At 38.8% G+C, this 20393-nt stretch overlaps 1 protein-coding gene across 1 annotated transcript; it reads right to left on the minus strand.

Moving 5' to 3' along the window:
* Positions 1-5756: 5756 nt before the first annotated feature.
* ECD (ecdysoneless cell cycle regulator) lies at positions 5757-20384 on the minus strand. Its single transcript, XM_001362474.4, has 14 exons — positions 20200-20384; positions 18258-18478; positions 15872-15989; positions 14262-14349; positions 13957-14135; positions 13302-13494; positions 12788-12916; positions 11851-11976; positions 11577-11662; positions 9258-9364; positions 8522-8705; positions 7480-7547; positions 6835-7052; positions 5757-6033 (listed from the first exon to the last, which is right to left on the minus strand). Exons 1-14 carry the CDS (start codon positions 20382-20384, stop codon positions 5803-5805), a joined length of 2133 nt encoding a protein of 710 aa, XP_001362511.2. The 3' UTR covers positions 5757-5802.
* Between the last annotated feature and the right edge of the window lie 9 nt (positions 20385-20393).

The following is a 20393-nucleotide window of genomic DNA, read 5'->3' on the forward strand; positions in this document are numbered from 1 at the left end:
AGACTTATAAATGTTGGAAATTTCACCATTGGGAAATTTCATACTTGAAAAATTTCCTACTGATAGTCTTTTGGAATGTAAACTCCCCCTTGGCATGGGAGGGTCTTTCTCCTCCCTACTTAAGATTACTTTAGGACAGAAACCTTTTGCTGAACAATGGAAAGGGCTTTGACCTATGCTTAAGCATAGAACAGGAAGTTCTTTGAGTCATGATTGATTTTAGAATTGATACAATCTCCACCCTACTCAGTCCTAACAGGATTTAGGAAGGGCTGCAGCATAGATCAAAATTTAATTGAGAATATGACCTTCAACATACATGTGCAAAGCCACAGACCTCTGGGTGGTCCTGGGTTAAGCTAGAGCCACCATTGGCACAGGGAAGACATGGACAGTGATTGGTAGATGTGAGAACTAAGGGGAGGGAACTTGGATGGTTTCCTTAAAGATAGCGGGGTCTGAGTGATAGGGGTGGGAGAGGTTTTGCTCTGAGAGGTTGTGCTCTGAGAAGCTTGCTCTGAAGGAAGCTGGAGGTGGAGGCCCCTGAGACTGTTTCTCCATTTTGGTCACGTGAGTGATAGGGACTGATCTCTTTTCTTTGCCTCAGCTATCTAAGGGCTTCGGTCTTTTGGCCCAGCCTAAACAGAGGGGGCATTTAAGCCCTATTCCCTTCTCCCTTCTCTCCCCTTCTCTCTCTCTCTCTCTCTCTCTCTCTCTCTCTCTCTCTCTCTCTCTCTCTCTCTCTCTAATACCTTTCTTCCTCCTGTTTGTAATTAAACTCCATAAAAGGTTGACTGCTGACTTGAGTTTTCATTAAGGAATTACATAGCTGAATTCCTTGGCGACCTTAAATTAATATATATCAGTCTTTTATGTGATTTCCTTGTCACATAATGCTGAACGTGAATGGGATGAACTCATCCCTAAAACGTAGACGAATAGCAGAATGGATTAGAATCCAAAACCCTACCATATGTTGTCTTCAAGAAACACACATGAGGTAGGTAGACACCCACAAGGTCAGAATTAAAGGATGGAATAAGACCTTCTGGGCCTTAACTGACAGAAAGAAGGCAGGAGTGGCAATCATGATATCTGATAAAGCCAAAGCAAAAATAGACCTGATCAAAAGGGATAGGGAAGGTAATTATATTTTGTTAAAAAGGACTTTAGATAATGAGGAAATATCACTAATCAACATGTATGCACCAAATAATATAGGACCCAAATTTCTAATGGAGAAACTAGGATAACTGAAGGAAGAAATAGACAGTAAAACCATATTAGTGGGAGACTTGAACCAACCATTATCAAATTTAGATAAATCAAATAAAAATAAATAAGAGGTAAAAGAAGTGAATGAAATCTTAGAAAAATTAGAATTAATAGACATATGGAGAAAAATAAATAGGGATAAAAAGGAATACACCTTCTTCTCAGCACCACATGGCACATTCACAAAGATTGACCATACATTAGGTCACAGAAACATGGCACACAAATGCAGAAAAGCAGAAATAATAAATGCAGCCTTTTCAGACCACAAGGCAATAAAAATAATGATCAGTAATGGTACATGGAAAACCAAATCAAAAACTAATTAGAAATTAAACAATATGATACTCCAAAATCGTTTAGTTAGAGAAGAAATCATAGAAACAATAATTTCATCAAGGAAAATGACAATGGCGAGACATCCTTTCAAACCTTTTGGGATGCAGCCAAAGCGGTAATCAGAGGTAAATTCATATCCCTGAGTGTATATATTAACAAACTAGGGAGAACAGAGATCAATCAATTGGAAATGCAAATAAAAAAACTCGAAAGTGACCAAATTAAAACCCCCCAGCAGAAAACCAAACTAGAAATCCTAAAAATTAAGGGAGAAATTAATAAAATCGAAAGTGATAGAACTATTGATTTAATAAATAAGACAAGAAGCTGGTACTTTGAAAAAACAAACAAAACAGACAAAGTACTGGTCAATCTAACTCAAAAAAGGAAGGAAGAAAAGCAAATTAATAGCATCAAAGATGAAAAGGGGGACATCACCTCTGATGAAGAGGAAATTAAGGCAATCATTAAAAATTACTTTGCCCAATTATATGGCAATAAATACACCAATTTAGGTGATATGGATGAATATATACAAAAATACAAACTGCCTAGACTAACAGAAGAAGAAATAGAATTCTTAAATAATCCCATATCAGAAAATGAAATCCAACAGACCATCAAAGAACTTCCTAAGAAAAAATCCCCAGGGCCTGATGGATTCACCAGTGAATTCTATCAAACATTCAGAGAACAGTTAATCCCAATACTATACAAACTATTTGACATAATAAGCAAAGAGGGAGTTCTACCAAACTCCTTTTATGACACAAACATGGTACTGATTCCAAAACCAGGCAGGTCAAAAACAGAGAAAGAAAACTATAGACCAATCTCCCTAATGAATATAGATGCAAAAATCTTAAATAGGATACTAGCAAAAAGACTCCAGCAAGTGATCAGAAGGGTCATCCACCATGATCAAGTAGGATTTATTCCAGGAATGCAGGGCTGGTTCAATATTAGGAAAACCATCCACATAATTGACCACATCAACAAGCAAACCAACAAGAACCACATGATTATCTCAATAGACGCAGAAAAAGCCTTTGATAAAATACAACACCCATTCCTATTAAAAACACTAGAAAGCATAGGAATAGAAGGGTCGTTCCTAAAAATAATAAATAGTATATATCTAAAACCATCAGCTAATATCATCTGCAATGGGGATAAACTAGATGCATTCCCAATAAGATCAGGAGTGAAACAAGGATGTCCATTATCACCTCTACTATTTGACATTGTACTAGAAACACTAGCAGTAGCAATTAGAGAAGAAAAAGAAATTGAAGGCATCAAAATAGGCAAGGAGAGACCAAGTTATCACTCTTTGCGGATGACATGATGGTCTACTTAAAGAATCCTAGAGATTCAACCAAAAAGCTAATTGAAATAATCAACAACTTTAGCAAAGTTGCAGGATACAAAATAAACCCACATAAGTCATCAGCATTTCTATATATCTCCAACACAGCTCAGCAGCAAAAACTAGAAAGAGAAATTCCATTCAAAATCACCTTAGACAAGATAAAATACCTAGGAATCTACCTCCCGAGACAAACACAGGAACTATATGAACAAACTACAAAACACTCGCCACACAAATAAAACTAGACTTGAGCAATTGGAAAAACATTAACTGCTCATGGATAGGACGAGCCAATATAATAAAAATGACCATCCTACTCAAACTTATTTATCTATTTAGTGCCATACCCATTGGACTCCCAAAAAATTTCTTTACTGATTTAGAAAAAACCATAACAAAGTTCATTTGGAATAACAAAAGATCAAGGATATCCAGGGAAATAATGAAAAAAAAACCACAAATGAGGGGGGCCTTGCAGTCCCAGACCTCAAACTATATTACAAAGCAGCAGTCATCAAAACAATTTGGTACTGGCTAAGAGACAGAAAGGAGGATCAGTGGAATAGACTGGGGGCAAGCGACCTCAGCAAGACAGTATACGATAAACCCAAAGATCCCAGCTTTGGGGACAAAAATCCACTATTCGATAAAAACTGCTGGGAAAATTGGAAGACAGTGTGGGAGAGATTAGGAATTGATCAACACCTCACACCCTACACCAAGATAAATTCAAAATGGGTGAATGACTTAAACATAAAGAAGGAAACCATAAGTAAATTGGGTAAACACAGAATAGTATACATGTCAGACCTTTGGGAGGGGAAAGACTTTAAAACCAAGCAAGACATAGAAAGAATCACAAAATGTAAAATAAATAATTTTGACTACATCAAATTAAAAAGCTTTTGTACAAACAAAACCAATGTAACTAAAATCAGAAGGAAAACAACAAATTGGGAAAAAATCTTCATAAAAACCTCTGACAAAAGTTTAATTACTCAAATTTATAAAGAGCTAAATCAATTGTACAAAAAACCAAGCCATTCTCCAATTGATAAATGGGCAAGGGACATGGATAGGCAGTTTTCAGATGAAGAAATCAAAACTATTAATAAGCACATGAAGAAGTGTTCTAAATCTCTTATAATCAGAGAGATGCAAATCAAAACAACTCTGAGGTATCACCTCATACCTAGCAGATTGGCTAACATGATAGCAAAGGAAAGTAATGAATGCTGGAGGGGATGTGGCAAAGTAGGGACATTAATTCATTGCTGGTGGAGCTGTGAACTGATCCAACCATTCTGGAGGGCAATTTGGAACTATGCCCAAAGGGCGATAAAAGAATGTCTACCCTTTGATCCAGACATAGCACTGCTGGGTCTGTACCCCAAAGAGATAATGGAGAAAAAGACATGTACAAGAATATTCATAACTGCACTCTTTGTGGTGGCCAAAAATTGGAAAACGAGGGGATGCCCATCAATTGGGGAATGGCTGAACAAATTGTGGTATATGTTGGTGATGGAATACTATTGTGCAAAAAGGAGACTGGAACAACCTCCAGGAAGTGATGCAGAGCGAGAGGAGTAGAACCAGGAGAACATTGTACACAGAGACTAATACACTGTGGTATAATTGAACATAATGGACTTCTCCATTAGTGGCGGTGTAATGTCCCTGAACAATCTGCAGGGATCTAGGAGAAAAAACACTATTCATAAGCAGGGGACAAACTGTGGGAGTAGAAACACCAAGGAAAAGCAACTGCCTGACTACAGCAGTTGAGGGGACATGACAGAGGACTCTAAACGAACACTCTAATGCAAATATTAACAACATGGCAATGGGTTCGAATCAAGAACACATGTGATACCCAGTAGAATCACGCGTCGGCTACAGGGTGGGGGGAGGAAAAGAAAATGATCTTTGTCTTTAATGAATAATGCATGGAAATGATCAAATAAAATATTATAAAAATTTTTTAAAAATTTTATATGTAATTGGCGGAAAAATAAAATATTAAAAAAATTTTTAAAGATGGCTTCCCAGGAAGTTGGGGCAATGATACTAATTTGTGGTAGATACTGGACCATGAGAATATGAATTGATTTGCCATATCTGTATAGTACTTTATAAAGTTTACAATGTACTTTAGATCACCCACGTAACATGGGAAGGAACCTCAGAAGCCATGTGGTCCAACTCCTTTCATTTTATAAGTGAGGAAACTGAGGCCCAGGGAGGTTACATGACCTCCCCAGGGTCCTCTAGCTACTAAGGGTAGAAGCTTGGCTTTCTTGACCAGAGTATAATGCTTTCCCCCCACATTCTGCTCTAGCTGTGCAGAGGATCCCCATAGTCATCCATAGTTGAGGTCTTATGTACATTGTGATGGCTTATTGGCCTGAGAGCTCAGCTGGACAGGATAAGGAAGGCAGAACCAGGGAAGTAGAACCACAGACTAGACAGCAAGGTTCTCCTCAAGAGCAGGAACTGTCTTTTGCTCTTTTTTTTTGTATCCACAGTGCCTGGAACAGAATAGGTGCTTAAGAAATGCTTACTGACTGCCTTGAGCATGCCTAGTCAGGAAAGGGAGACTGAAAAAGGTACAGATATCAGATATCAAGGGTCAAAAGACAGGGCCTTTGGAGGGAGATATTTTCTATCCTCAAACTGAGCAGGAAAATCATGTAGAAATCCCGTATCTTCTGGAGATGTTGACAGCCACCCTGCTGTGTTTGCTAAAATAGTGACTGAAGCAGCATAGTGCACATCAGACTGACTCTTTATTGGCTATCGGATTAATCTTGCAGTTACTGGCTGGTATGTCTGGGATCTATGTCATCAGGGAGCTGCACACCCATGCTCTGTAAAAGGTTAGAAGCTGGTCCTGCCAGTCCATCTTGGGAACGGTAAGATTCCAAGACATTTGTAACCAAGTTCACATCCAAGTCCAAAGGGTCCAGAACAGGGCCATCTGCTGTAGCTTCATCATCATCTGAGTCAATGTCAACAGTTTGAGACACTTCCTTTGGCAAGTTTTCCTAGAGGTCAAGACCAAGGAGAGGGAAAAAGCATGAGATTTTGATGACAAAGCTATGATCAACCATTTGATTTAAGCTTAACTGAAACAGTAAAGCTAAAAAGACTTGAACTTGAGACCTAAAAGGAGGAGAAGAAATGGCTTGTCCTCTCCCAGGCGACCTAATGTCCAAACGCTTATCTTTAGTTCCAAATACTGAAATGATATCTGCAACAAGCTCTTCTACAAACTAAAGAGATTTCCTCCATCTTCTGAAGGATTTCAAGAGAGATGCTCAGGGCATTGTTAGCTTGCTTCAGCAGAGTCCTGAATGCTAATAGGCAGTTTGGTTTGCCTGGCTTTCAGATCTGTCACTTCCTCTTGTTTTCCCTACTCTCCTCTATTTTCTTAAAAACTCTTATCCTCTGTCTTAGAATCAATACTGAGGACCAGGCAATTAGGGTCAAGTGGTTTACCAAGCATTACACAGCTCTAAAGTGTCTGAGGCCAGGATGCATACTTAGCCTTGTAGCACCTCTCTCACCTCTCCTTTAAAAAGTTGTCACAGTTAGCATGGATATGTAAGTTCTAGTTTCTAGGTTCTATTGACCTTGTGGTGCAACATTCAGTACTGAGTGTCCTTTGCAAGAAACAAGAACAGTCCTGCCTAGGCCACCTTCTGATGGAGATTTCCCTTTATAAAACATAAAATCCAATTTAAGTCAATGATTTGTAAAAAAAAAAATCGGAAGGTTTCTGTGTTTCAGAAATTGTACCACTGATTCCTGAGTACCTCAGAAAAGAAAGAAGAGAACATATTTACATTGCGTTTCCAGTTGGTGAAGCTTTTTCCGATGCTAGTTTGTGCTAGCTCCTGATCCATCTGTGCCATGTATGTCTTGATAGTTTCTAGAGTTTCTCTTGCAAAGGCCTTTCCCTCAGGACGCTGGGTTCCAAGGTCCAAGTCACCATCGCCATTTAGGTATACAGAGTCTTCATCCAGATCATCATAGAAGTCATCAGAGTCTGAATCATCAGAACCTGGCAAAGTGAGAGCAAAAACGAAAGAGAGAAACAAGTTACTAAAAATGGCTAGATGCTGTCAGGAGACTAGAGCACCACTTGCTGAGTTTGGCTATCTCATAATTACACCCTCACTGAAATGGAAATGCTGACAGACAAGTCAACAGGGTTAGGGTCCTCAAGTGGTTGTGGAAAACATGCCAAGTAATGTTAGGCTAAGGCCTGAAAGATCAGTGCTAGTCAGCAGAGACAAAGTGAGACAAGAACACAGCCTTAAAAATGCTGACAGACATTCCCCGCTGAACTCTTTAGGAAAGCAGACTCACCAGAAGCAGTAGTTCAAAACCAGGTCAAGAATCTAGAATTCCCATGTCCTAAGTCTAATGCCCTCCCTCCCTCAGCCACAACTTCAGAAAATGTCAGGAAAAAGTATATAGTGACTCACCCAAAACCTTGTCAAAGTAATTGAGGAAAGACTCTGCATCAAAGGTGATAGGTGCCTCAGAAGGCTCCCTACAAGTTGGAAAAAAACAGTCACAATAAATCCATGTCTGGGCCATGGCCCTTTGCATACCCAGGTGCAACTCTAGGTGGGTGACTGGCCACTTGGGAATAACCTCAGAAAATACAACGGGAGCAATGGTACTTTAGAAGAAAGCTTCGGGTGAAATGACTGTTTTGTTCCCAACACTAAGCTCCCTGACAAGCAACAGAGGGAGAGGAGATCACAAGGAAATAGAATATTCTATTTCATGATCCTGAGAGAATTTTCTAGATAAATGAACCCTTCCTTTTCAAACACCAAAACTTTAAAAGGATTTGTCTTCCTGAAAGCTTGATTAATTATAGAACTACTGAAGTAAACATTTAACCTCTTCATCATAACTCTGGACTACCACATTTGCCCATCATTCTGAACTGCTATTTCACTTTGAGTCAGTCATAGTTTACTTTTCAGTAGACATCTAGCTTTCTGCTATTACTTATTCCTCCTCTTGTCCTGCTGTGTCTGCCTCTAATAGACAGCTATCACCTAGACACGTAAGAAGGCATGGACCAGGAGTCAGGATCCCCGAGTTCAAATGGTGCTTCAACACCTGCCGAGATACAATCACCTAACCCATCACAGGGTACATCATCATAGGAAGGTGCTTTATGAACCTTTAAGCATTGTGTAAATGTGAGTTATTAACACTCGCATCTAGTCCAAATCTCTTATTCTACAGATGAGGAAACTAAAGACTTACTGAAGGTCACGTGGTTAATAATGAGTAGCAGCACTTGAACTCAAACTGAGATCCCCGACTCCCAATCCCAGATTCTTTTTATTAAGCTACATTTCCTCCCTTGTCCAACTTTTAGACTCTGATTTCAACTCTAGTGGTTATGACAAAAATTCTGGACAACCTGCCTGTCTATTTTTGTGTGTTGTAAGGCCAGGTAGGGAGAAACACCTAGACCAGCCAATATGAATCAACTCTACACACCGAGGCAATTCTGCTCCTTTGTGGGATGAGACTTTGGACACAAATGCTTTCATGCTGTCTGTGACTCTGTTTAAGTCAAAAGTCGGCTCCTCTCCTTTGGGAGTGACCGCTGGTTTGTCTTTACCAGTTGCTTCCTGCAGAACCTGGTCTAGCTGATCTGGAGAGATATACAGCCAGCGATCATCTGAAAAGAGAAAAAAAGTACCACTATAAGAACATTTCCACAACTTGTTCAAGATCAGTCCTTAGGGAGCAGCTAGGTAGCTCAGTGGATTGAAAGTCAGGTCTAGAGACAAGAGGTCCTGGGTTCAAATGTGACATCAGACACTTCCTAGCTGTGTAACCCTGAACAAGTCATTTAACCCTCACTGTCTACCTCTTACCACTCTTCTGCCTAGCAACCAAGACACAGTACTAATTCTAAGACAGAAAGTAAGAGTTTAAAAAAAAAAAAAAGATCAGTCCTGAAACACCAAGAAGATGGGACAAAGAAGAGTAATTCTTCTATGGCTGAATATTTCCTTCTAAGAAATTTGAATGGGTTTCAAAAAATAACTACCCTCCCCCTCAAAAAAAAAGTATTTGAAAGTAATTAACCAAAAAGTACTTTTAAAAAACCATGTGAATCAAGAAATAATCCTGTTACATTCATCACATGACAAGGAGAAATACATTCTGAGATGCTGCTAAATGCTGTACTCTTTCCCACCTGTTCCACTCAAATAGAGCCACTCACCATCTTCACTGCAGAGATTAGCTTCTTCTTTCTTCAGCTCCTCCTGGTCAAAGGGCAATGTTTGTAATAAGGTTAAGATTTCTTCCCCTGGGCTTACATCAAGAAGGCTACAACAAGAAAATAAAATCATGTGCAATTCTCTCAATTTGAGACCTAAGAATTAGTTAATCACAGTCATAGAATTTTAGATCTGACAAGAAGAGATATCATCTAGTCCAACAACCTCATTTTAACAGACTAGAAAACCAATGCAGCAGAAAGGTTATTAAGTTTGCCTAAGGTCATTTAGCAGAAGAGCCAGACCCAGAACTCAGGTCTCCTGTTTTCTGGTCTAGTGTTCTTTTCGCTAACTGTAATGGAGAAAATACATATTGGGGGGGGGGGGGGGGGAATGTTAGAAAGTTCATTAGACACACGAGTGATATAGCTGATAACAAAAACTGTTGGAATTGTCTAACCTATTCCTAATGAATTTGAAATAAAGTTAACTATCAAGTCATTTATTCAAGAAATACTTATTGGTAACCTACCAAGAGTGTTCAATAAACAGCAAAGTAGAGAGATAAAGCCAAGTATAGTATAGACCTGCTTTCAAGTAGCCTACAATATGAGGTAAAACAAGAGCACAAAAAACTCTAAGGGGCATAGAAAGTGGTATAGGGGTGCAGAAAAGGGAGGGCGGGAGGGAGAGGGAAAGGCAGGGAGAGAGGGAAAGAGAGAGGGAGAGAGAGGAGAGAGAGTAAGAGGGAGAACTTTAAAAAATCAGCAAAGCTTATGTGGATTAAGAGGTGGCATTTCAGGGAGGCTGAGAACACATGGAAGGCCATGGCAGGAGACAATAGGATCTTGGATATGGTCCAAGCTCTGCTATCTATGGGAGCTTGGGAAATCATTTCAGGCCTCAGGACTCAGTCTGAATGGGTTAAGGCCTATCCCAGCTTTGTATCTGTGACACATTTGAGAGAGGGAATTTTAAATGACTTTAGCATGACAAAAAGTATGGAGGTAATAAAGTGGAGAATGTGTTTGGGAACCTCAGAAGTTCAGCTTGTCTGGGATACAAGGTACACAGAAGAGAGAAGGGGTAGAGTAAGAAGGTCAGTCTTTATTTAGGAATCACTGGGTAGTTTCTCAGTTTAGAAGATCAGAAACATAAGACAATCTCTGAGTCATTAAGTTGAAGGGACTGGAACAGGAGAAAGTGAAGATGAGGGGACCAGTTAAGAAGGGTGAAGGAGGACTACAGAGAAATTCAGGTGATGGCATTAGGAAAAGAAAGGGTGGTTGTGAGATCCACTGGCAAGGCAGAAATGCAGGTCTTGGTAACTGACTAGGGTTGGGAGCAATGTGAGGAGGAATCAGATGAAAGATTACTCTAGGATTTTGAACCTACATCTCTGGAAAAATGGTGGTATCATTTATAAATGGGGAAGTCAGGAGTAGCATCTGGCTTATAGGGAAAAGTGAGTTCAGCAGATTCATGGCTTTCTACAGAGGATGAACAGAGATTCACCTCTGCCTGCTGGCCCACATCTGCCAGGGGTCACTTCTGAAGTGGACAGTGTAGCCAGGAGCTCAATCTGGGCATTTTCCTGTAGCCCCATGCAGTTTCCTAATTTAACAGAAACAGATCCCTACTGGGTGAATGAGTTAGAAAACTACAAATTAACATGATCTATGTTTTCTTATATTTTTGTTTGTTTTGTTAAATATTTCCCAATTTAATTTTAATCTGATTCAGGCTGCAGCAGTGGGCTTTGAGTTTGATACATCTGTCTTAAAATATTCTTCCTATTTTTTTTCCTTTATCTTGGGCTTTATTTAGGTCTGGGATAGCCACAGTTTATCAGGCCTTCTCTCTTTTCTCCCAAAGACCCCACTTTAAAAAAATCAGAGAGGGGGCAGCTGGGTAGCTCAGTGGATTGAGAGCCAGGCCTAGAGACGGGAAGTCCTAGGTTCAAATCTGGCCTCAGCCACTTCCTACCTGTGTGACCCTGGGCAAGTCACTTGACCCCCATTGCCTAGCCCTTACCACTCTTCTGCCTTGGAGCCAATACACAGTATTGACTCCAAGACGGAAGGTAAGGGTTTAAAAAAAAAAAATCAGAGGTAGCCAGTTGTACATACTTACTCTTCTTCCTCTCTAATCCCCTTCAGGGATCTGATAAAAATAAATCATATTTCACTCTTTGTTCTTGTATCTCAAGTACCTAGCCTGTGCCTGGCACATAATAAGGGCTTAAAAACTACTTTTTCATTGATTCTTTGTCTTTCTTGATAAATAAAACTTTAATGCTAGATAGGAAATGACAATCTTACCTTTCTGGCCTATTCACAGAATGCTCAAAGTAGTTCTTTGCCATGTGTAGTTTCTGCAGGTACTTGGCAGAACTTTCTATCTCTCCCTGAAAAATGCAGATCATTCAATATTGATCAAAAGATTATTCATCTCCATCATGGCAGTAACCCACTATATTTGTCTGCCACCCCAGACATCCTACCAAAAATATCACATTTCATATCTGTAAGGATTTTAAATAGTTGTATATTTCTTCTTGAGATGTGTATACAAAGAATACATTATTTTTCCTACCTCAAAAAAGCCATTTGCTTTCAGACTGTCAAGAAAGCCATTCCAAAGAGAGGTGGTAGTCATTAGAGATTTCTTGAAGTCAGGAAGTGAGTTGGATTTAGCACACAAAATCTCAAAGCCATGAGCCTAAATCAGATACAGGAATAAAAAGGAGGAAAAATAGTGATTGCTATTGTTATATTTGTACAGACTCAAGGGGACAGTTAGCTAGAACATCTATGGAGAGTTGTGAAAACCTGGGTTTGATATCAAGTTTCTGAATGTTTTACAGATTATTAAATTTGAAAGAAGGCATGGGATAGTATAAAGAATCTGAGGACTTGGACTTCAATCCTGCTTCTCTAACATTTTAACTGTGTGATCTTAGGCAAATCAGACTCAACCTCTTTGGGTCTATTTCTTCATCTGTAAAATAAGGGAGATGAACCTGATTCTCTCAAAGGTCTCTTTCAGCTCTGAATTCGATTACCCTCTGAATTACAAAAAGGCAAAAACTCACTGAAATCTTTATGTCTCTAAAGAGCACCTCTTGCAATTGATTATATAACTTTCAAGATGAATTTATGAATTTCAATTCAACTAGAAATATAAGTTTGAAAACCCCCTTGAAATAAAAACTATGATACAAATAAATGAAGCTGGCATAAATTAAAACAAAAGAAGATTAACCATTTAGAATAGGAAAGGTAGACTTGCCTCTAAGGGAATGTGCACCTGGAACACTAGAAGAAGATACAAGGGGAAGGAAAATCACAAAAACAATGTATTTCTGAGCAAGAAAATTCCTATACTTGCTCTGGCACAGACTTGCAAAAAGGATCTTGAATGATGAAAAATTAGTAATAAATTAGACATGATCTCAGGACCACTTGATTTTAGAAGTTATCCCATACTTAAATAAAATAAAATAAAATAAAATATCTCCCATAAATGTTACCAGTTTCATGCCCAGTTCGTGTGCTCGGTACTGAGGGTGAGACGGAGAAGGCAGAGTGTACCCACTTCGGCGGTCTGGCACAAACTTCTGTTGTACCAATTGTGCATACAAACACTTTGTGAATGTGACCTGCATTAATAAAAAGAAAAAAAAAACAGATTTTAACCCTTGTTTCCTGTGGAGAAAAAATCGATCCACTATTTGGGAGGGTTAAGACTTTCATAAACAATTTGAGATAAAATACATTATTTTCAGTTCTCTGATGTAGTTCTTGGCATTAGTCTTGTTATATGACAGATTTGGGGCAGGGTGAAAAATAATCCTATATTACACAGAAGAACTGAGAACAATTTAGGCCAACAATTACTAAGCCTCTGAATCTGAGTTCCTTATTTTGGGAGAAAAAGACAGATGGGGACTTACCAAGAGTAAATCAACTATTCCTTACAAAATTTTAATGAGAATTTCAGTCCACCAAAGGAGAGAAAATGAAAGATTGAGAGCAGTATCTTACCGTAGTCATTACACGTGTTTCTGGCAAGAATATTTTGAAAGTTCGGCAGGCTCGCAGGTCAATAGGATCCCGTAAATAAAAAGCCTGGACAGCTGCAGCTACCAACCGAGGATGCTGCTTCAAAATTGCTGCCGCAGCAGCTGGAAGGAAGCAGTGAGCTCGATGAAGGGACGTTTGGAGTTTTTCCGGGTACCTGTGATGGGCAGCAATGTTGTTAAGAACCCCCTCAGATCAGGCTGTAGTTTATGCTTCTAATGGACTTAAGGAGAAAGAGTCAGATCTAAATCAATCAATCAGTCAATCTATCCATCTATGCATGTATGCATGCATGCGTGCATGCATGTATGTATGTGTATATGTATGTATGTATGTATGTATGTATGTATGTATGTATGTATGTATCTATCTATCTATCTATCTATCTATCTATCTATCTATCTATCTATCTATCTATCTATCTATCTATGTATCTATCAGCTCTAAAAGACTGGGAAGAGAAGAAAAGTGAAGAAATGGAAGGGGACAAGAGTGAGAGACCTTAAGAAGACACCATTTTTTCTGGCTTGTTTGCCTGAAGATATTCTGGGGCAAGAGGAAAAAAGAAACAATACTTATTCCTCTGAGAAAAAATTGGAGAAAATATACTGTTTCTTACCCTTTGATTCGTTTGTTCACTGCTGTTTGGATAGATTCTGAGGCGAGGATTTTTTCTGAGTGCTTGGCAATAATCTCTAGTGCCTGACTAATTGTGGGAGGTGTGGCAGGTAACCAGGATATTTCCTCAGATTTCCGTGGTGCTGGAATAATGCACAGCTCTCCACAGTGGAAAAACACCTAATCAAAGACACAGGAATTGACATAAAGAACAGATGCACCCTTCATGCTGATACCTATGTAAATACAGGAAAATCAAGACATGGATTTCTTCTAGATCCATCTACAACAGCAAAGTATACTTACTCTGTTGGTGCTATTATCAGGATCCAACCATTTAGGGAGGAATTCAGCAGCTTCTATTAGCAAGAATTCACCATCGTTGTCTTCAATCCTATTTCAAAAGAAGTATCAGTTTTGTTCATGAATATAACTATTAATCAAGTTTGCTTTGGTGGCAACAATAATAATAGGTAAAATTAATAAAGCATTTTTAGGACTTGCATTTTACATATAATAATGAAAATGTTTTTCCTCTAATAAATTTTCTTCTCGATATTTTATAAGATATATAAAACACTGTTGATGGTTATGATTTATAGACATTTAAAGATGAATGTTTTACTTTTAATTTTTTCTGTCATCGGACATATGAACTTTAATTAGACTTGTTATTTTACATGAAAAACAACCAACATCCTATGGTTAGCAAAAAATAAGTTACTAGTGCTTTAAAAAAAAAAACAGAAAAAGATTCACATAGCATTTTATTCATTATTTGGGATTTTGGAGGTGTGGGAAGTTATGGAGGAAAGGGTGACTGAAAAGGATCTGAATTTCAGAGCTGACTTCAAAAATCAAAAGGAGTAAACAAAAATAGAATGACAAGTTCCCCCTCTACTGGAAATATATGGAACAACTGTCAAGTTAGTAATGAAAAGGAAACCTGAACCAGAGTTTTAGTATTTACCTATTTTGTTTTCTGCAAGGGTTAATGACTGGTTTTACTTAAAATTGATTTTGATATGCTATTTTTTGGAGGAAAATAAAAGCATGGCTAGTTAAACAAATTCAAGAGAAATTTTTTGTTTGTTGGCTTTAAGGGTCATAAAATTGGGCATACCCGTTGATCTATCACTACTAGGTCTATATCCCAAAATAATTTTAAAAAAGAGGGGTAGGTAATGGAAATGACCTACTTGTACAAAAATATTTATAGCTTTTTTTGTAGTGGCAAAAACTTTAGAAATTGAAGGGATGCCCATCAACTGGGGAATGACTGAACAAATTGTGGTACGTGTTGGTGATGGAATACTATTGTGCTATAGAAAATGATAAGCATGATGATTTTAGAAAAAGCTGTTAAGATCTACATGAACTGATGCAGAGTGAAATAAGCAGAACCAGAATATTGAACACAGTAACAGCAATATTGTATGGTGATCAACTGTGAAAACTTGGCTACTCTCAGCAAGGCTACGATCTGGAACAATTCTGAAGGACTTATAATGGGGAATGCTATCCATCTCCAGAGAAAGAACTGTTAAGAGTCAGATGGATGTGAATCAAAGCAGACTGTCTTTCACATCTGTGCATTTAGTTTTATTTTGGAATTTTGGTTTCGTATGAGTGTGCTCTTACAAAATTGACCAATATGGAAGTGTGTTTTACATGATAATTTTAAAATATACCTACTTCTGGTTATATTTGGGCACTGGGGGAAACAGAATTCACCTAGAATACACTTGAATCTTTCACAAGAAAAAACTTTTAAAATAGAAAGTACTTCAAAACAGCTTTTCAATATTATTTTTAAAATCTATTTTGCAATGGACTGAACAAATATAACATAAAGTTATTCTCTCAATTACAATAATAACATTTTAGGTATTTTAGAAGTAATTGTAGTACTATACCTTGCTACTAATTCTGGAAACTTCTTTGTAATCTGCTTTATAAGGTAAACAATAAACCACTCATCCTCAATGTTGTCCCCAAATTTAGTTACACCAACAATATGAGCAGGAATGTTACCTGAAAGCAAGAGAAAATAAAGTTTCTTAACCAATAAACCAATTTATCATTGCAAACACACCAAATTAGGAAGTGTTCCAGCTAATAATAATAATATGGCTAGTAGATATTTCCATAAAATCAAATAAAAATAGATTGGCCTTAAGCATCAAAATAGAAACTGCAGAGCCAAACTGAAATGAATGCCAACTATCTGTCAGTGTATCATGTTAACTGTGCTTTGCAATATACTGTCAAATAGAACAGTACAATGTACAATTTAGACAGAAGTCAGACTTTGATAGAACAGAAGTCAGACTTTGATAGACATTGACAGAACTTCACTAGTCTCAAACAGTGGACTAGGAAGCAAAGAAAAAGACCTGCATAGCTAGTATGTCACCAAAAAAAAAAAAAGCCAAGTTAACTCCTTGCCATCATCCAATGATTTATAAAATAATGCCATGGGTTAAAAGCACTGATAGCAGAAAGACGTGCATAAGAACCAATGGTACATTTTTATAGCCATGGGCATTATCAGTCCTTCCATGATTCTAAGGGCACCACCACAGTACAAACATCACAGTTCAAGTACACTGATAGATGAGTGAGTGAATGAATGAATGAAACTGCAGTCTGCCATGTCAGGTGTCAGACTGAGAATACTAATAAGAAGTGAGACAGTCCCTGCCCTCAATGCAGGAAAACTACCCAAATGGTGGACTACACAAAATGTTGAACAAGAAAGGGAGTTTTGGTCTGGTGACTCACTAGCAGAGTGAATGAAGCCAGAGCAATTATCCAAAAGAAACAGCGATAAGAAAGTATAGATAGGATGGTCTGCAGAGTCAAAGGGAGAGGGATGTAGAGTAGTATACAGAGGAAAGGTCAAATAGCAAAATGCCCAAGGTAGATGGATATTTTGCTTTTCTTCTTAGCCATGATAAAAAAGTTTACAATTCATTTTAGAAAGATTTTCATTAAAAAAAAATATCGAGGGAATAAAAATGTCAACTGGTTATATGAAAAGTTGAGCTAGGTGAAACATGTCCTACCTGATGATGCCAAATCAAACAATTAAAAGATACTCATAAAGTATTTTCTATGACCCAAGAACTATGTTTGGAGCTGACAAAAAACAACAACAACAACAACAACAACAAATAAAAGGTTTCTGACCCCAAAGGACTTCTATTCTATAGTGGGGAGGGAATGGGGACAATATATATCCAGAGAAGTTAAATTTTCAAAATAGGCAACACAAATACAAAGAAATTTGGAACATTATCACTAACAACTGGGGAAATCTACTGTACTGTAGAAAGAGATTTTCAGTTGAGCCATTAAGAGAACCAGGCATGCCAAAAGGCAGAGGTAAGAAGTGAAAACATTCTAGGCATGGAGGACAACTTAGACACAGGTTGAGAAGATCATTCACAGACAAAGGTAAGTGAGCCAGTCTGGCTGGGATACGGTGTGTGATAGAGAAAAATGTATAATTCTCCAGAAAGGACTGAACCAAATCTGTGAAGAGTTTTAAATACCAAACAAAACTGTTTATATTTTATCCCAGAGGCAAGAGAGAGAGCTTAGAGCTTCTTGAGGAGAATGGACACAACATTAGACCTGTGTTTTAGGAATATCCATTTGGAAAGTATGTGGATGACAGACCAGAGAGGAATAAGACTCAAGCTACTGTAATAATCTGTGTGAAAAGTGATAAGCCCCTGAACTAGGATAGCTATGATGTAGACATAGAGAAGGAGCTGGGAATATTAAATGTTGAGGTACAAGGGATATTTGTCATATGGCAGAGGGAAACTGAAGATTTAGAATAACTTGAAAGGTGTGAACCTGGGTAACGAGAAAGATGGTGGTATCTTAGAGAGAAGTTAGGAAAGAAAGGTTTGGGAGAAGGTTCTGTTTTGGATATCATCAAATAAAAATACAGGGCATCCAATGAAAAATGTCCAGTAAGTTCCTAAATGGAGCTCAGGACAGAAGCTACAGTTGTATATGTAGCAATAGGAGTCATCTGCGTAGAAATGATCACTGAATTCACAAGAATTAATGATATAACTGAGCAAGAATTTGTATAGAAAGAAAAGAAAGCTAAAGACAGTCTTGGGGTTTATTCAATTAAAGGGAGGGACAGGATGATAATTCAATTAGGAAGCCTAAGGAACAAGCAGATAAACAATAGAGAATAAAAAGCCAGAAACAAAGATCATCACTTGTAAGAATGACATGTAAGAATCAAAAGTATCAAAATCAGAAGTAGACCTTTACCTTTACCAGGTGTGTATCTGAGATTAAAAGGTTGATTTTGCCAGATATAGGAGACCAGTAGAGATGCATACTCAGTCGTTATTGATGCAATATATTTCTGAAGGAGCTCTTTGCGCTTTTCTGGATCTTTTGGTTCTTCTGGTAACAAAAACAGATGATACTCCACTGCATCTTCCATCATTGCCAGCTTCATGTTCCCCTCCATTCTTGTTCTTGAAAAACTGTATTTCAAAGTTTGAATAGTATTAATCACACAAACTGCTTTGTAACTGGTGTCCTCATTTCATAAAATTCTCATGATGTACTTTCAAAGTGCAGCTCAAATATCACATTCTTCATGCAATCTACTGTGATACTCTTAGCCCCAAACTGTTTTTCCCAACTTTGAATTCTCATTTCATCATGTATCTCATCTATGCACTTTTGGCCCCTTTATTTTACATTGTACGTTTTATAGCTATCAAAGGTATGATATATCTACATATTATAATTAGAATAGAAACTTTAGGGAAGGAATCTTTTTTTTTTTTGTAGCACCTTCAATATCTTGCATATTGTAGGTACTGAATAGCCTTTGATGAATTACAATGGGAGAGGCAAGGTGAAAAATGAAAGACTGCAATATATTTCAAATTTGATGACCAGGGTTTGAATTTCAGGTTTCTCACTTACTATGGTACAGCATGGGGCCTTGAGTCAGAGCAACTTGAATTAAAATCCAGCTTCAAGCACTTACTTATGATCTGTATCTCCCCCCTACTCTTTGAAAAAAGAAAAAAAGTTGCAAGGTATAGTGGATAGTGTTGGCTCTTTGTTCAAATCATTCCTCTATCAATGTTCATCAGTGTGATCCTAAGCAAATCACTTAATTCCTATGTACTTCACTTTCTCTCCTTAAAATAGGAATAATAATAGCACCTATTTCCCAGGATGGTTGTGAGAATAAAACTAGAGATCTGTAAAGCACTTTGGAAACTTTAAAACCCTTTGTAAATGTAACCTATTATTCTATCATACACCAAAGAAAGCCTGTCTACAATCTTCTGATCCAAAAATGCTGATCTCTTAAAAAAAAAATCCCTACCCAGAATTGTCTCCCTAAAAGATAACAATTTTTTTCTTTAAATCATCTTTTTTTTTTTTACATCTTTACTTTCCATCTTAGAATCAATATTGTGTTTTACATCCAAGAAAGAAGAGTGCTAAGTGCTAGGCAATGAGAAGTTACATGGCTTGTCCAGGGTGACACAGCTAGAAAGTGTCTGAGGCTTGATTGAAAAATCAAGCCTTGATAAACCAATAGAGGAAACTCTTTGAGACCAGATAAAAGGTTTTCCTTCAAAGCAAACCTATGAAGCTCCTCGCCCCACGCAGTGGTACAAGCAAAAAATAAGTTTTCAGAGATCCCGGTGAGGTTTTTTTGCATAAAGTATCCACCCAGGGTTATTCCAAGAAAGAAGACTATTTGGGGTGGCATCCCCATCGGAGGTTAACGTCCCGGTGCCCACCAAGACCTTCCCTTATCCCCTCCCAGCCTCGACGAGCACACTCCAAGGGGCGGGGTGGGGGTCTCTAGAGAATGTCTTGTCTTGCTTCGGGGTTCTCAACGGTAAACAAGGAGCAGTAACAGCCCGGATTCCCAAAGCTGTTTCAGGGATTGACCCAGAAAACCCAAGCCAGCCGGCAGGATGCCCTATCTATGCGGCCCGGGCCGCCCGAGGATAAGCTCTACAGAAATGCTGGTGATGACTACTGCCATCGTGATCAAAGTCTGGACGGACACCGAGGGGATCGCCTTCGCAAGGGCTGGCCCCGCACTCAGGCCGTCCGATCCCCGACCAGGGGAGCCGACCACTACTGAGCCGTTTGCCCCGCACCCCGGCGGCGGCCCGCGGCCATTTCGAACTACTTGCCCGCTCGCTCACCCGCCCCCCTCACGCACCCAGCTAAGGCAGCCGCCGGCTGGCGAGATGTTCGGGGCCCGCCGGCCCCACGCCCCCCAAGGCCAGCCGGGGAGATGTTAGGAGGGGATAGGAGACGAGAGGAGGAGCGGGGTCGCCGCCGCCGCCACCTCCGCCGCCGCGCTGCTGACGTCACTACCGCGCGCCGCGCGCCACGCGCAGTCATTTCCGGTGC

Source organism: Monodelphis domestica, chromosome 1, assembly GCF_027887165.1.
Source record: "Monodelphis domestica isolate mMonDom1 chromosome 1, mMonDom1.pri, whole genome shotgun sequence".
In the NCBI taxonomy this organism is placed as follows: domain Eukaryota; kingdom Metazoa; phylum Chordata; class Mammalia; order Didelphimorphia; family Didelphidae; genus Monodelphis; species Monodelphis domestica.

Excerpts from the sequence above, each read along its gene's own strand:
- ECD (XM_001362474.4), bottom strand. The coding sequence starts at position 20,384 with ATGACTGCGCGTGGCGCGCGGCGCGCGGTAGTGACGTCAGCAGCGCGG. Across the intron at positions 7,548-8,521 it reads AAAGGAGCAGAATTGCCTCG|GGAGCCTTCTGAGGCACCTA; the intron begins GTGTGTAGAGTT and ends TCCAACTTGTAG. Across the intron at positions 7,053-7,479 it reads TTACTTTGACAAGGTTTTGG|GTTCTGATGATTCAGACTCT; the intron begins GTGAGTCACTAT and ends TCACTTTGCCAG.